The sequence below is a fragment of the Lipotes vexillifer genome, unplaced genomic scaffold (assembly GCF_000442215.2).
Source record: "Lipotes vexillifer unplaced genomic scaffold, Lipotes_vexillifer_v1.1 scaffold903, whole genome shotgun sequence".
NCBI classification, from domain to species: domain Eukaryota; kingdom Metazoa; phylum Chordata; class Mammalia; order Artiodactyla; family Lipotidae; genus Lipotes; species Lipotes vexillifer.
This window is the reverse complement of record NW_006791919.1, coordinates 559,896-578,150: the sequence shown is the minus strand read 5'-3', so window position 1 is coordinate 578,150 and position 18,255 is coordinate 559,896. Positions and strand designations below refer to the sequence as shown.

Genomic DNA, 18,255 nt, shown 5'->3' with positions numbered 1-18,255 from the left:
AGACATCATTATAATCTAATCTTATTTTCAAATTTTACTGATGAGAGAACTTAGGTTCTGAGAGGCTAAATACCTATCTAAGTTTCGATGAGGTAGAATAGAGATGACACTAAGTCGAAAGTTTCTGCATTCCTATTTCCGGCTCTTTTCCCTACAAAATGCTCTTTGTAAGTCGTTTACTCTGAAATTAAAATGAAACTAAGAAATAAATATGGCTACCCATATCATTGGAGAATAGCCTTGTAGAGAATCCAAAACAATAGTCAACACACATATAAGTTCTAGTTGATTTTGGAAAGAGCCAAGTGATCCTATTCCAGTGGTATTATTTTCCTGATATGATGATGATGATGACGATAATGATGATTAAAATGAAGATGACAGTGGTTTTCTTAAAATAACATTACAATTATCTGTGTTTCCTAAGCACATACCAATTCATGGCTAATGTGAACAGCTAAGAAGCATATTAAATTGTAGAAAGCAGTCAGCTTGAATGTTAGAATATAGTCCTGACGATGTGCTTAGATAAGTGAGAGTTAATGGCTGTCTATCATTGTTGATGGGCGCTCTGCTTACTATTAATTATTCTACATATAGAAGACAACGTGGACACTTTCTTAAAATTACCTTACAGATAAGTTTCCCTGGCCTGCCTGGTGGTTCTGTCTCATGTTTCCATTGCTACATTTCATTAAAAATCAGAAACAAAGGCATATGTGCCAAATCTGGGGAAGGGTGAGTGGCTGGGCTTTGGGGATAAGAGTGAGATTTGCTCAGAGATCATTTCAAACAACCAGAAACCTTCAACTTCCCTAGGGCTCTTTAAATAATGGAAAAATAAATGGGAAAAAACCTCAGTGGTGCAAGAGTTGTAGAATAATTGTGACAGTACATGAACAGTCAACCCGCAGAAGTGAATTTGGATGTGTACTGCGTGACAAAACACTAATTGCCTGTTGGTTTAAACTCTGTAGACTAATAACATGATCTTTCTGGAATACTTATTTCTGGAGGACAAATGGAGCTTGTTTATAGGCTTCATTTTCTGAATGATTTTTTAAATTTATTCAAAAATTTTTTTAGTTAAATAGACATTTATTTCTGTTATTAAATGAAATGCTCTTGGGAAGAGGTTTTCTGATGTGTGGCTGACACACACAGCTTTGAATCGTAGAAAATGTGAAAGATTAAAAGCAATAGATTTTTCTTTTTAATTGGCCTGGAATATATATTACAGGAATATTATATAACACTACCAAACACTGATGATACATTCACAACTCTCTGTAGAATCTTCCGTCTCATTCTGTTTGGGGTGATTAATAAACTTGTTTTGTTTGTGTTTTATGAAATGAAACATTAACAGTGTCACCATAAAGGACATTTATTAACACAGATGCTAAGAATTATTTTAGGACATACCGAAAGATATTAAACTTGCTTTCCAAGGTTTACTCATTTTTCTCAGTTATTGGTCAAACCTCTTTGGATTATATGTTAAGGAAGGGCTTTCAAAGGTAACTTTGTGTAAAAACTTCTGCAGCTTTCACAATGCAGAAGGACCTATCAATCCAATATGGTTGATATTGATATTCATACCAATATTGTCATTTCTTGGGGGCTATTGGGAGAGATCCCAGAGGAACTCAGAAGGAGGGAGAGCAGGATTGCTCTGTGCTTTTCCAGAGCACTAGAATGCCTCAGAGTCATGAACTGGCTTCTGGGAGAGCAGCTCTCAACTTTACTGTATCTAGGAAAATAGGTAGATTGGGCAAGAACACTGAGAAATGGAAACTCAGCAAAGGAGAGTTACATAGGCCGATAGTGTTTCTGTAAGCTCTAACCGTGGAAGAGGAAGTCCTGGCCAAAGTCATTTAGTAGCTATATAAATCTGAGGACAGGAGTATCTCTACTGTATAGCCTTTTTCATCAAGCTGTCTTAGCTTGATGTCTTAAACATCTAAAGAATATATGCTCTATTCATGTTCACTAAGTGACCTCATTATAACTGGGCTTCTCAGAGAATTCGACTCTAAGAAGAGAATGTATTGGGCAGAGAACCAGATCCTCTAGGTAACTCTTTCTCATTGCAAATCCACACACAGACGGTGAATTTGGTTAATCTCAGTTCACCGGGGAGCAACAGCTTACTCTTAGTGTGGTGAAAATGTAGATTTCTGAGTCCACAAGTCCAAGAGATTTGTCATGAATCTACTCAATATCCAATTCTTGCCCTGTCTTGTCCCAGTTCTCCATCTCCACCGAATCATCATCACTATGATGTGCTGCCCTTGTTGGCTCTCTGCCCTTGGCTAAACTTATCTCTGTGCCCCCAACTTCCAACCACTTCCCAAAGCTCACCTGTAACTGTGCTCCATGATTGGCAAATTCCCCTCTATCCTCGGATGCCTCACTGAAATTCTCATCTCCCTTCTTGCACACCGAAGCACTAGCTTTCCCTGAGAATGCCGGGTCCCTTCAGCTTTCTCACAAGGTGGCCATGTTCTCTACCCTTCTCCTCCATTCCCCCATCTCAGGACGCAGAGGTGAGGACGGGGTTCTGTCCTCTTTGGTCCTCATTACTATTTTCAGGTTACTGGACCAGCACTTCCCTCAAGCCTTATCACTGATTTTCATACACCTTTATGCCTGGAGCTTGTCTCATAAGTTAGATTTCTCTTGATTACATTTGAGTTCAAACTAAAAGTCTGAGCGTTTTCCAAATGAACAACTGGAGGGAATAAGCTATGACCCATGAAACAAGTAGCGGTGTTTAGAAATGCAATTTCTCTGAGAGATTTTTAGTTTCACAGATACTTAAAAATATTTTTAGTTCATTATGTCTGTACATAGTCTCAAATTGTCAAGAGGTAAGAACTGGATTTTTAATGTGCTTGATCATGTGGGTTCATATATTGGGAGCATGTCAAACTCATTAATAAAAGCAGCAAATCAAAGCACTCTGGATATTTTGGGGTTTTTTTGAAACTGCTTGAATTCTGTGTATTAGTTTTATGGAGAACTATGTGTCTTGAAATTATACAGAGCACTTGGACATATCCTACACTTCGTTCAGTTTCACACCTTCTACCCATAATCATACTAGTGTTCCTTAGGAACAGAAATAATATGTTTGAGGTAAAAAGGTAAACCATGGTGGAGATTTATGTCACTTTCACCAGTGATATCTAGATGTTTGCCTCTTATGCCAGGAAGACTTGTTTTTCCTTGATGATCAGTTTTTGTTGAAAATATTTGTTCTGACTTTAATGCTTTCCCTAAATGTTTTGCACAAACAGAAATAAATTCTTACATACCACATTCCTGTTATTTTTGTCTGATACCTCTCCATCACTATGGTCACCCATTACACAGGTTTTCTTTTAAATAATGAATGTGTAGGTCCTTCAGACATACACTGTGGGGTATAAATGACTAATTTAAAGCTCAACTGGAAAAGAAATATAAGTGATAGCATGATCTTGCAGTTCTTTCAAATGTTATGTCCTCATTAAATTCCTATTTGAATCTCATGTTGTAATAATCTGGTGACCCTGTTATTTTAAAATGATCAAAATATACCATACATAACATTATGTTGACTGGAGGAAAACTGAAAAAAAAAAAAATGGCCACGTGAAAAATTTGACACACTGAGGTGTCGGAGACATAAATGGTAGGTGCTCAATAAATATTTCTTTATAGGTGAACTAAAAAAATCAGCCAAAGTATCTTGCAAAAAGTTGTTATATGACTTGGGTAGGAAAAAGATAAACCTTTTGTAATTTTATGACTTCATAAATGACAATGTATGTATAAAAACTCTGAACAACATTACATGAACAGACCATATCCCATACAATGTGTTACATTTCCCATAAAAATAAATTCTTTTCAGTTGTCAGACCAAAAGAAAAAGAACAGCAATAGCTAGCTCACTTGTCGCTTGCTAATGCCTTATATAACATCTTTTAATTCAAACTTCAACCCTGTAGAAATAGGCTTATTAGTTCCATTGAACAGATGAAGAAACTGAGGCTCAGAATGGTCAACTAATTGGTTCAAGGTTAAATAATCAGTAATAGCATGACCAGTGTTTCAACTCAGTGCTGTCTGATTTTTAATGGCTTTAACCACTAAGCTGGCTGCCACACCTTTATGGAAGAGAAAAGTAGGTAAGTAACACCTCCTGGTGAACAATTTGTTTCAGAAAGGAGCGTTTCAAATAGGAAAAAGTGCACATAAATGATGCAGGATTCACTTATGAACTGGGGCATAAACACAAAGTTTTCCAGAGTATCTAGCAGGGCCCAAGGCAACTCTTCAGTAGAAAACCTTCATCTGTATTGCAAATACTATTTCTGTGTTTATCTATAACCATGAACATAACATCATATTACAGATGACTGGCTACATGATTTTATGGGGAAAACAATGAAAGCACAGAAGTTCAAGAGAGCAGGAAAAATTGTGAGTTAGAGTTCATAGAAAGCTTTATGAATTTTGCAGCACACTAAAGTAAATCCCAGAGGGGAAAATACTCGAATTGAGACACTTTCCCCCAGAAATCTTGAGAAAATCTTGACATCTTAATTCACTTCCTGAGCTTAAATATTCTAGGCCAGTCTGGTGGCACTGTAATAGCCTGGGAAAACGTTTTTATTTATTTCACTGTTGATACCAATATTTGTGCCACAAGCTGCTGCCTGCATTTGCTGCTATTTATTTATTTCCTACAGATCAAATTATTGGCGTAGACATAACATGCTTTCCGGTGAAGTGCTCCTTGTGTCCACGAGCAAGTGGAAAAAGCTTCCATTTTAAATGCAGATTTTTGCCACAAGACTGAATTAATTCGTATTATAAATATGATATGTGACCACTTGCTATTCGTGTCTATATATGTATAGTGGAAGAGCAATCGAGGCCAACAGTAAATAAATCAAGCAAGTGCCCTATTTGCATGGGTGGCTGGTCAATATGTCAAAATACTGTGACCAGCTCCAGGTCAGCCACTTAGCTTCTTTGAGCCTCAATTTTATTCCCCCTAGTATTTGTAACCCTGTTTTATTGAATTGACGCTAGAGCAGATAAGGTAATGTGAATGGATCTTTGTAAAACTACAAAGTATCACACACACATTTTCTATTTATGTAGGATTACTTGGTAACAAATCCTGTTCTCTTTGGCTTCTCTTGTGTATATGGATAAATAGGACACAGAAGAGGAGAATTTTAAAACCAAACAATACAGTGCTTATAATATATAGACATAAATTCAAAGAGAAGAGTAACTCTGGAGCATCTCACAGCAATGGGGATATCATGGTGAAACATTTTTGACTCTGGAACTCACAAGGGGTTAACCTTTAAGGTGCAGAGTGCATCCCCAAACCTCTAAGAATGTTAGGTAGTGACACTTCTCCCCTGATCCCTGACCGTTGACATTTTGCTGGTTTCTGAAATTAGCGATGATGGTTAGAACCTTAGCTCTGTCACGTAATCTTTTTACTAACTCTTCCTGAACCTCCATTTCTCACCTGTCAAACGCATATAATACCTGCCTCACATTTCAGTTGTTAAGACTGAAGGAGACAATACATGTGAAAAGCCTTTGTAAATTGCAATGGCTTCTACAGAGAACAAGGTATTATGACAATTCACTTAGGCTATCTAGATACCCTTTCAAGATGTCAGTTTCCTCTTAGTGTGGAGAAATGGGCTGATGATGGAGTAATGATAGGATGGATGGAATTTGGTTTAGGTGTGTATTTCTGGTTACTTTCTTCCATATTTCAGACCTGAGCTTAATATCTAAATTATTGCTTAAACATAAGGAAAAGGTTTCTAAAGAGAACATTTCCTAAAAATTAATCCTGCCTAAATATTATTAAAAATGGTGAATAGCCACACTGTAATGTACACCAAGGAAACACATGGACTCCATGCGTGTCTGTACCTAGACTCAGAGGTAGGGAGACCCTGGCTCCCTCCCAAGAGTGGGAATGACTCAGGGCTTACTTTTCTCATTAACAACTAATAAAAACGGGAAGTTTCTCTTCCCATAGTCGGGCTATAATCCAACATATTCTGAATCTTTACTCAAGCTTTCTGACTGTTCTATTATCCAGTTCCCGTTGAACCTGTAGATACACGAGGAAGACAGACTGAGCGTGCTTTCTCTCGCAACCATTTTCCTCAGTATTCTGGGTTATCTTTTTCCAATTTGAAAATATACATAAGTGTAACTCATAACTTTAGTCTGCCATAGGAACTCTATCATTGAGTTATACATATTTTAATGCTATGCTCTAGAATGTTATCAAAAATTGATTTTAAAAGATCCCCAGCTATATGAAGAGCCTTTTGGCATATTTTGTAAAAATCACTGTTGAAGATCTTATCCATTCTATATTTTCCAGTGATGCCTTATAAAGAGATCTATGCTAAATATTTCCTTTAGAATTTAGTTCTGGAGAAACTTTGTCTTTGGTCTCTGAACTGATTATTTATTTTTATCAGACAATAAAAGACCTAAGTTCCATTTTAGCAGAGATCTCGGTTGATATATTCACCTTTGTAAAGCCCAGGACAGCAGAGTGTGTATGGCAAGGACTCTGAAAATATTTGTTGAATGAATTGATTCAATCATAATTTCTCTTTTTATATTGGTTGCAAGAACACTTAGGGCTAAATGCAGTAACTATAATAGTCTATGTTGCCAATATGTTTATTTTCCTCAACAGTTCTGCTTTTATGTTTTCAATTTCTCTTTAAAAAATTTTGTTGAATATATTTTAATTATAAGTCACTGCAAATACTTTTGAAAACTGGTACAGAATGAAATTTAAAAATACATTTTATTTTCTAGATGATAAAACACAGACTAGTTTAACTACATGACTGTTTTGCTTGTTTGGTTTTTTTTTTTACATCTAATAACTTATAAAATTAAGTATATTTTTACCAGAAAAAAATATAGCCACTTTTATGAAGCATGACCAGACTTTTAGACAGAAAAGCAACCCAATCAGAAAATACACATACCAGATGAGGAAAAACAAAAGAGTTGCACTTCATTTTTTTTTCATTATAAGACATGAGGGAAATATGTATATATATATATTTTTTTTTTTTTTTTTTAAAGAAAATGTTGCAAATTTCAAGAGGTATAAAACATTTTCTATTTAAAAACTTCCAGAAGGAAAGTTTAATATTAGCATTTTGAAACAATGGAAATCCCTGAAAGCCTTAGCTTTGTGGTTTTATAAAATTGTGTTCTCTGAACCTTTCTGTGAGTGAAGAGAAAGACCTAAATCTAAGCCCGTCTTAGACTGATGAAGGGAGAATAGCATTAAGTGGCTTGTTTAGCTCATCAGACAGGGATCCTGTCTGCCTTGAAACAAAGAGATCCAAAGCTCTTGATTCAGGACTCACTAATGCCTTGGGTCTCATTTTAAAGGAGAGAGGGCAAAATAGAGACCAAAGTCAGACACAATTGGAAAGTAATGCTGGCAGGGATGATTTGGCAAATTCTTTGGTTTCCTAGCGTCCACTTCAGTTATGTGCCTATGAGGCTCATGGAATTCACAGCTCTGCATAAGTTCAGTCAAGCTCTAATCATGTTAGGGGCGTGGCTCTCTTAGTTTGCATTTATTTTTTTGTAAATTAGCCCCTGCTTGTCCTTACTTGGAGTCTCTCTTTTTAAAGTGATATAAAAAATGAGACACAGCATATTTATTTTTAGATTTAAGCTTTCTTTAAAGTATGTTTCCATTTTTGTAATCAGAAATATATGTTCTTGTATTAATAGCTGCAAGGTAGGCTCAAAGGGAAAAAAGGGCGGGGGGGGGGGGCTAAAAGTTTAAAAACTATAGTATTAAGGACATGTAAGGGGAAAAATGAGAGTGCTTTAAGATCTGTACTTCCCTGTGGTGGGAGAGCGCATGAATGTTTGTTCAGCAAGGGAAGTGACTGACATTAAATTAGCTGTGAGCACATAGCAAACTTCTAGGAGCCATGAAGTTTTAGTTCCTGTTTTCGCTCCTTGGGGAGTTTTGAGCATGTGGAACAGAAATTAAGAGGACAATGACATACTGAGTCTCCATTTGGTTCCTTTTACTTTTTTCCAAAGTTTGAGTTCCAAAATTCAGGAAAATGCAAATACTACTGGAAGCCTGGAAATGCTGAGGGACCTGACTGTTATTTAAATAATGTCTAAAAAAGGGTATATATTGCATTTTAATAAGATCATCGATGAAGACAGACATATAAATTAAACCCAGGGGAATTTTAAAGTGTGCAATCAATGTTTAATTAGAAATTGCAAGCTTCAGTTGACATTATCTTTGTTCCTGTCTTAAATTTGGATTTCAACAAACATGTATTTTTAAACTTTACTTTTATCTCAAAGGTTTTTCTTTGGGATCTACTAGATAAATCTGATGTCAAATTAGAACATCTTGGACAACACTGAGTGTCTAGATAGTTTTCATTTGCATGTATTTAAAAACACATTCTCACGTTCAATAAAGACCTAAGATAGGAAACAATATCAATTAAAATCATCGACGGTGAAGATCAGAGATGATCTGTTTGAAACCAAACTCAAATATAAAATATTTTTTGGAATAAAAGTTCAACTCCCCAAACTCTTTGAAAATGGACAAACCGTTAATATGCAATATGCATAATATAGAGAGAATAGCAAACTCCATTATATTTATTGGCGCAATTTTATAAATGCAAATAGATTTGCACATTGATGCTAATCAACTTGAAGAGTTCTTTGTTTCAGGGACAGGATTCTCAGGGAGATGTTTGATTCTGCTGTGAGCTCAATGGAGAAGATATTCACAATATGTTACATTTTTGAAGATTTTTTTCAAAATGAATTACTTTGCAAAACAGGCATAAATGTATTTTAAGTGCAGTGTGTTAAGTTACTCCTTGTATAAAAGTGAGATCCTTGTAAAATTTCCAAATATTTTAGGCTACAGTAAAATTAAATATGTCAGGTAGTGACTTAAAATGCCAATATATAGTTACTATTTTTAATAAAATATAGAATTTAACTTTTATATCATTTAAAATTTTAAATATATGCTATTAGCTTCAGACCTCAATTTTTCATTATTATCTTTTATCACTTTTAATATTTTCCTGTAGATCAGCATATTCCAAAGTGCATTCTTGGTGACACTAGTAATGAAAAATGTGCCACAAAAAATGTGCTATTCATCGAATAAGTTTGATAAAAGCTATGTGTTATTAGGAATTATTCATAATTATTTTAGGTGTGATAATGACAATTTTATTTAAAAAGGGTTAATCTTTTAGAGATGCAAGCTGAAGTGTTTATGAATAAAATAACATAATTTCTGGAATTATTTCCACATATTTTGAAAGTGGAGAAAGATGGGTGTGGGGATGGGGATGGGTTAGCCGTGGGTTGATGTTACTCAGTTTGAGTGATGAGTACATGGGGGTTCATTTTACTGTACAGCCTACATTTGTGTGTATTTTGTATGTATTAGAAATTCTACACAATAAAACATAAAAAACATTAAATAAATAAAAGATGCACATCTCTTAAAAATTTGACAGTGCATATAAGAGCCATGAAGAGTTTTGGGTAAAAAATTCATTTGTTTATCTGGACTCTTCCCAAACCTACTGACCATGGACTCTTCTTTTCAAGGAACACCTATTAATATCTCTCCTGGACACTTTGGGAATAGCTATACAGTATCTACGTAGAACTAATGTTTTTTCATGTATCATCGTCCATGATAATTCTAGACTTCTAGCACATGAAAATTTTATTTACATTGTTGAAAATCATTAAGATAAAAATGGAAAATTAAAAAAAAGAATCCTTTTGTTATTTCCAAATTCTGAAATGTTTGAGGTATCTATGAGTAAAACATCTGATTGACTAACTTTAAAAAGTTTCATCAAGATTTATCATGTATATAAATATAATGGCAGAAATAGTGTTAAAGGAAGTGCAATTTCAAAAAGAGTGAATAGTAATCCATATTTCAAAAGATAAGCATTTTTTGATTGAATATTAGCCATAAATCTAGTTATAAATGTTTAATAGCTAAATGGAAAACTGCTTTTTTTTTTTAAAAAAACTGCCTATCATTATCAACCTCAATAATTTTATTTTTATTATATTATATTTTTTATCCTAAATTTCTATGAAATTTAAGAATCTGTTAAAATCTTATTTGAATACCCATAAGTTATTTCTCACTCAGGAAAACTATATTAGGTAAAAATATTCCTCAAAATAATATTCTGTAATTGCTAAATAAGATTTACATGTCTACATTAAATGCTTTATAATTTTGCATGTGTCAGAGTATAATTTTACTCTGTATAATTTTGCATTTTAGTTTCTAAATAAAGAATTTTATTATTTTTTAAAATAAATTACCTATGCCTTTTTAACTTTGCATCAAAATAGACAGCCTGTATTACTATTTATAGATGTCCTTTCTTTCTAAACTTTTTTATTGTTGACTTTTATAAAAATTCAAACAAGAACATTTGCATTAATTATAATATACTGCCAAAAATTGCATTAATTTCCATTGATGCCCATTAATTTGATAAATGTTTTGTCGTTTGTACCGTTTGCACTGTCAAAACAAGTTAATTATATCTTACTGACATTTTTGACAATTGCTTTAACTGTGGCAAAAAAAGAAGTGTCTTATTTGCTTCGACAAAAATTCAGTCTTGTCTGTTGAAAATTTGAACTAGGCAAGAGAAGACTAGCACATGTCAGAAGTCTTGCAAGATCAGCTTAGGATCAATGGTAAACAGTGGTTCCCCAGAACCCTTTAATAGCAGTGCTCATATTTTGTAGTAGAAAATATTACGTACCTGTATAATCTGTTCTTGCATAATGCCCATCTTCAGATTTAGTAGCTGTAGTTGTGTTATCTGTGTTAAAAAATTAACAATAAAGATTAACTGTTTCCTAGATATCCTTCTAACAGTATCTTCACTACAATTAAGGAATTTTCAACTATATTTCTAAGCAATCTTTATACAAAGCAGATTTACAAGGTCAATTTCTGTTTGAGAGTGAATAATAGAAGGATATAGGCTTTCTAAGGTTTAGGGCAAGGAGAAGGTTCACAGTTATAACTGAGATAAGTTGGGTAAAAGAATAACCAATCAAAAACAAAAAAGATGTTTGTTTCTGAACAAGAAACAAAATAGAACGTTCCAGTACATACTGCTTACAAAAATGTACTTGAAATATTTCTGTTGAGTCAATACCTAAAAGTGGTGTGATTTGCTTTTGATTTCAAGGTTGTCTAATAATCTTTAGATTCTTTGCTAAAAATGATTTTCACTTTCTTTTTTCCCTGTGCAAGGAGTGTACCTGCTATCTTCTGAATATTGGCCTCTGGGTTGATAGCACTGTGAAGATACAGTCCCATTATATAGAAAAAAATATGGACTGTTGCCAATAGGCCCTCAAACTCCTATAATCACCACAATTGCTGCAGTAAAATTTACTGCCCATTGTAAGTCAGAATTGTCTTTCAAAAATGAAGCTGCTGCCTAATAAGGAGTTATCTCCACTTTTCATTTCTACACAAAGACTAAAGACATTCTTTAAAATGAACTTTGGTGTGAACATTACCTTGACATCGACCCAACGACATGACTTCGATTTTCTCCTGTTTCTGACATGATGCTTCTTTGATTTGACATGCATTATCATAAGATTTCCCATCAGAAGCACAGAGGGGATTGAAGTTGGTCTGAGAACAGTCAATGTTGCACACACACCTAAAGGAAGAGAGAAATAAAAATGTGCAACATCAATAGTGTTGTTACCACATTATAAATAAAACACAAAGTGGAAGAATTGCTAGGTTGGCAAAATGCAAGTTGGCAAAATTGAATTTTGTCCTTCCAGGGGAAGTTCCTTCACTCTTCTACCTGAGATGAAAAGAAACATAGAACAAATCAAAAATAATTCAAAAGACTGAGCAATGGGTAAAAAATAAAAAGGGAGAACTCAGAAAATAATCATCAGTTAATCTCTGCCACTGGAACTTTTAAAACATGTACATAAACTTCCGTGCTGATGCCTGCAGAATTTGAATAAGCAGAAGTAGCCATGAGACTCTGCTTTACAATTTCCTTAAATGAAATCTTGCTGTGTTACTTCTTTTCTCAGGATATCTGAATGGTGAAAGCTTGAGGAAAATGATTCAGAGAACATTTAAGAGAAAGTACACACGGAGATTATTTGGAATACAATCAGGAGTTAAATTTCTTCAGCATGTATTAGAATACACATAAGATGTGCTAAACAGGAATCTTCAGTGGTCCTTAACGTTTTGAGGAGATAACCAAACCCTTTGAGAATGAAGTAAAAGGTATGGATCTCTCCTCAGGAATACCTATACTCATATAAACAACTCTGCATAATAATTTAGGCGTTTCATGGGCCCCTTGAAGTCTATCCCATGGAGCCCTTTCCCAGATACATACTACTCTTTCTATTTTCAGTTTTAAATAATTATAAGTTGATTATCACTCATGATTTTAATATTTCTACTAATAGAAATAAAAATTTCGTGAATTAATGAAAATTAGGTCACCTGAATTCAAAGAATTAGACATTTAAAGCAAGCTTCTTATGATTTTTCCTATGTCCTTATAATTCTCTGTATTTTACAATCTACTTTGTCACTCAGAATATCGTGTTTATGTGTGCAAATATGTTAGTGCCTTAGAATATAAACCCATTTAAAATTTTTATTAATATTTATATTACTTTTCTAAATAGATGATATGCTTCTTGAAGTGATGAATCACACATTTTAGTTTTGTATATCTACTTGGAGCTGAGCATAGGATATAGTGATAACAAAAACAAGCAGCTGACTACATGCTGCGTTCTAAACATGCATTGCTTTCTTTAATCTTCAAAACAGCCATTTTTCAGTCCAATGGTATTACATAATGTCAGAGAGCTAGTAAATTGTGGAACAAGGACCCCCCGCAGATGTGTTAAAGTAAAATACAACCCCTTTCCTCTTACTGCAGGCTGTGTATGTTTCCCGGAAAAATTTAAACATAGCTATTTATAAGCAGGTTTCTGGGCCTCCGTAAGTCTAGGGGAAAAGCCTAGGATTCTGTATTCTTAAGCAGTCAGCCTGGCACCAGACTCACTTCCTAGGAATCACTGCTTGATCGGTTTGTTGGCTGAGTGCGAGAGGGTTTGTCTACACATCAGTGCTTCTCAGAGCGTAGTCTTTAAACCATCTGTATCAGAATTACCTAGGTCTCTGTTAAAAGTGTTGGCAGATACTGTAACTAATTCATTTAATATTTTTTTGGTAAGAGAGTTGCTTTAGGAACACTTGGTTATTTTTAATATTTCACTTAGTTAGATACAAATAAGACAGATGGTAACCATCCCTACATGCTTAAGTCATTGAGAGTAGTGTTCCTACCTTGGCCGTGATGGTGCTACATGATGACAGCTACTGGGATCACGACATTGCTTCCTTGGCTGATTCTTGGCATCTGAAAAATCTGAGATCAGGAGCTCCTACATGTTCAAAGAGCTTTTGGTCCTTTTCATAAAGGATTTGGAGAAGTGACTTGTAGCTCAGGCTTGTTCTCCTTAACCATTTGTAGTAAATAAAGAGGGGAAGGGACTGACTTTTTTGTATTTTGAAAAAGACAGCTTCATTTATGTTGAAGACAGGTTAGGTTTTGAATGTTGTTGTGTTAGACTCTAGAGACTATCTCCTTGAAAGACACTGAAATAATTATCTGTTAGCAGCAGCAGAACAGAGAGGAAGGTATGTGAGAACCTCTGTCCATCAGGAGTAAACTATGTAAGATATCAAGGGCTTTTCAGGTTTCTCTAAATTGAACACAAAGAAATTCAGGGATGTACACCATATATAATCTTGACAAAAAATGACTGGCAATTCAGAAGTCCATTTGATAATCATAACAAAATGGTGAAATGAGAATCGAGTTGGAAAGAGAAAGTTTGATTGAATTGAACTGGCCAGATTCAACGTTTCAGTGAAGAATTCACTTAATTAAGCCATAGCGCCAAATTAAACAATTGTTCAGGATATCTTACAAGATCTTCCTTTTCCAGTTGGCCTTTTTTTTTTTCAGTTTGACTGATCTGATCTTAGTCCCACAGACTTTTTGATGCCGACATCTTCTTCCCTTTCCTTTTCTAGCATTGCTCATTCAGGGATCTCCTTTCAAGGTTTGTTTCCCCTTTGGCAATTCCTCATTCTTACTGCCTCAAATAAAGCCTTTCAGGAAATGCCTAAGATAAAAGTGTAGACATTTGGCATTTCTATTCTCATCTCAAAAGGAGGACCTAGATTCTTTCAGGTGAAAGTAAGATGGAGTTTTGCTGGGCTATAAGCTTTAAGAAAGCATGGGTTATAATTATCTTTTTCTCTACTGTATAGTGTTATCACACCTTCTCCTTCCTCCCTCCTCTTTGGGCCTTGCATATATTAAATAAATGCATGAGTATAATAAATTTGCTCATGAATTTCAGCCACAATTGGAAATTGGAAGTCTGTGAAGAATGTTTTTCTTTCTTTGAATAAGTGGAAAAAGCTTCATTGATTGCTGAAATGGCTTTAAAATATGTAGCTTAGGGAAAGGGAAGCGTTGGGACTGGCTTACAAAGACCTACCATTTCTACGTTTATGAAAGACCAATGAACTCTGATTATATGATCGTTGCTTACTATATATTTTTTGTACCTAAGTTTATTAGGCTTAATTCATTAGAAAACCATGCAAGATTTCAGGACTATGGTTTCAAACTGTTAAGTCTATCTTGATTTTTATCAGTAGTGGCTAAATCATCTTTGTGTTCCCTGTCCCGCCCAATACCTTTCACACACTAAACTTTCAGTAACTGTGGTTTCAATACATACATAAATGAAATGAATGAATACAGAAACATGATTTTATATTTTTAAAGAAAGGATAAAATTAATATAAATTCTCATCACTCTACTGCCACAGAAATAGACATAGGGTAGCTAAATAATTTTCTTGGCAAATATTAAATGTCCTCACTGAGATCAAATGAATATTCAATTGAATTTGAGGATAATTATACTAGCTTATTTAATGATAGTGCCTGTCCTAGTGTTATGTGCTTTATATGTTATTACTCCTTTCATCCTTCTATCTCTATGAGGTAGTTACTTTTACCATCTCCGTCTTACAGATAAGAATATGTAGGCTTGGAGAAGTCACACAGCTTGTATGCGGAAGAACCTAATTTTGAATATATGCAGTCTGATGCCAAAGCCTGCACTGTTCTACATACTGTTCAGTACAATGAAAAACAAGAAAGATCCACATGCCTACTATTAACTAATTAAACGAATGCTTTGGGTGAATAGGGCTTGAAAAGACAAGACTGTGTCTACTTTTGGAATATTTATCATGATTTTATGAATTTAAATAACATTGACTCAGTCTCTGTCTTCCCAAGCAAGTGATCCAGGCTTTTTAGTATCATAGGGTCATGAGCATATATCAGAGAATATTAATTTTAAAAATTTCTGAACTAACACTTGGTATTAGAATGAGTAACTGATACATGTTAAATTAATCTGTTTATTTAAGGCATCAATTGTTCAGAATATTTTATCCTTAATGAAACTCTATATAAAGTTGGCTCCACATAAAAAGACACACAGACAGACACACATATACATACAAACACATTCCAACTGACTCTACTGAAATTACAAAATTGTTATGTTTTAGCACAAAATCAGTCTCTGCTTCAAAACTTTTAAAAAAGTTTTGGAAGTTCATATTCATTGGGCAGCGGGGTTTTGTGTCTTTATATCGGTGGATGAGTTTGTGTATGTGTGTGTGGAGAGGGGGCTCCCTGGTGGCATTTACTCCACTGTTAATGTTGCCTGCTCTCTAGTTCATATTTTTACTTTTCTGCAACCTTCTCAAGGGCAATGTGTCTTTTTTACCTTTGAATTCCTGGTACCTAGTACAGTGCATCATAGCAAGGCTTTAATAAATGCTTGCTGAATGAATTACTGAAATTGTGACAGGATGGAGTTGCAAAAATTTAAAGAAAACAGTCATTGTCTAGATATTAACACATAGGAGAGAGAACCAGTGATATATTCAGATAAACTCTCACCTGACTTTGTGTTACTTGGCACATGGCATCTCTAAGGAAGGAGAAGGACCTTGAAGAACTAAGGTTCACCTTCCTTCTTTTATTTGTGTCTGCACAGACAAAGGAAACAGAGCCCTCGCTAGCCCTTAGCCTCCTCAATGGCATGGCAGTCCAAGTACAAAAATGTTTTCACCAGCCAGGTTACTACTTACATTCTGTGGTATTTGGGTGCTGTTTTTAAGAACCAATACAATTTGAATGTGGTCCTGACTTGTCAGTTTAGTACTGTTTCAAACCATTGAAAAGTATAAGCCTCTGATAAAAAGGTGACAGAATTATCATATAGTGTAATAGTGAGAATGCACGTTACTCTGTGCTTTCACAGCTTATGTAAACTAATCCAGGGTTTTGCTTTCTACAGAAATGAAAGGAGAACATTTTTAAAAACAGAAACTATCCCTTCTTCCCTACTTTTGGCAAATAATTGCATTATTATTCATTCTGAGAGGAGTAACTAGTTAATTACAGCATGTCACAAGTATTTTATGTGAGCCAAGGATTTGTAAGGCTGAGAACTGCATGGATGCCTTGAAGGTTTTCTGTGTTTTCTTTTCTTTTCTTCTTTTTTTCAACCTCAGTCTTTTGACACTTTGACACTGCGATTACATAGATCTCTTTTCTTCTAGGCTACAAAGAGAAAGAATCAGCCCTACTTGAAAATAATAATTTCAGGGGTCTCTATGTGGAAATACTCCCCTCTGAAAATCCTTCAGAGAAAATTAGCATTGACTGAAAACCTTAGCTCTCTGAATTGTAAGAAAGAAGAGAAATATCCAATAAGCTTAAAAGACCGCTTGATGGAGCGAAGAATCTAAATTATAGGAAGTAAAACTCACATACATTTATAATTATTTCATGAATATTTTGGAGGGTTTGACATTAATTCAATTCCCGGCCTCTCTTGAAATGCCTCTTCCAAGAATGTTCTGAAATGAGTTAAATAAGCCTTTCCCGTGTATTTAAGAATGTCTTGTCATCCACCAGAGTGTGAGGATGCAGACGCTTCCAGGTAGCAAATTACTTATTCATGTGTCTGGTTTGTGGCTGCCCTCTAATTTCACTAGATTTTGTTTCATTTATCAAACATGCCTGTTACTTATTCCTCTCCCAAGGTTCTTGATCTGATGTCCATTCAGAATTTTGACCATACAACATTCCTAATCAGTTTTAAAGCACTCCGTTGCATGGCAGTGACGGTGGTTTCGGGGTTGTTTTGGACCTTGACTGGTTTGTTTCCCTGGAGCTTGTCTGTCTCTGAGGCTAGGATGCAGACCCCTTCTGGCCTGGCCAGTAAATGAGGTCAGAACTGCTGTCAGTATTCTCCGTCAGAACTGTCATGGGTGAGCTGCATTATAGTAGTAACAGTAAAAACAGTGTGTACCTTTCACTCAAGACTCCTGTGATACTTTAAATCCATTTACTCATTAATTTTCATGTCACTCCTTTTGATGGAATTTGATTATAAATATTTTACCTGTAAAGAAGCTACAATTCAGGAACGACTGAGTTGTGGGGAAAAAGTAAGGTAAGCGATGTGAAAATTCATTGAAAAGTTAAACCCTCTGTACAAAGGGTGGAAGAGTGCTGACTGAGAGGTAAGGTGAGGAAGTCTACCATATTGTTACTCAGGTGACATATGTAAGCTTGGGCCAATAATTTTTTTTTTTTTTAAATTTGAGAACGGCAATCCTTTTTGTTTCGAAACCTAAGAGGAAGGAGTAATGCCCTTCTCCAGACATGTAACCTAGGATTACAGTGAGGGGGACCATGCTTCTCTGGTACATGGAAAAAGTTCAGTTGCTATTAATATCTATCTTTTTATAAGGATTAAAGCATAGAAATTGGCTTGTTAGATGGAAAGGATTGAGAAAATGTCTAGAACTACAGATAGCCAGTCAATGGGTGTGTGAACAAAGGGAAACTAAGCTGAGGAACCCTTCCCCTAGGTGATGTCAGAACTTTCAAAACCAGAATCACATATTTAACAGGAGGAACGATTCCA

General features: G+C 34.9%; 1 protein-coding gene across 1 annotated transcript in view; it reads right to left on the bottom strand.

The window, feature by feature from the left end:
- Positions 1-18,255, bottom strand: part of TMEFF2 (transmembrane protein with EGF like and two follistatin like domains 2) — a 253,932-nt gene that overhangs the window by 41,348 nt on the left and 194,329 nt on the right. The window contains exons 7-8 of the mRNA XM_007464955.1: positions 11,671-11,819; positions 10,899-10,958 (exon numbers count right to left, since the gene is read on the bottom strand). Of these exons, the coding sequence (XP_007465017.1) occupies positions 10,899-10,958; positions 11,671-11,819 (209 nt within the window). The remainder of the gene's footprint in view (positions 1-10,898; positions 10,959-11,670; positions 11,820-18,255) is intronic.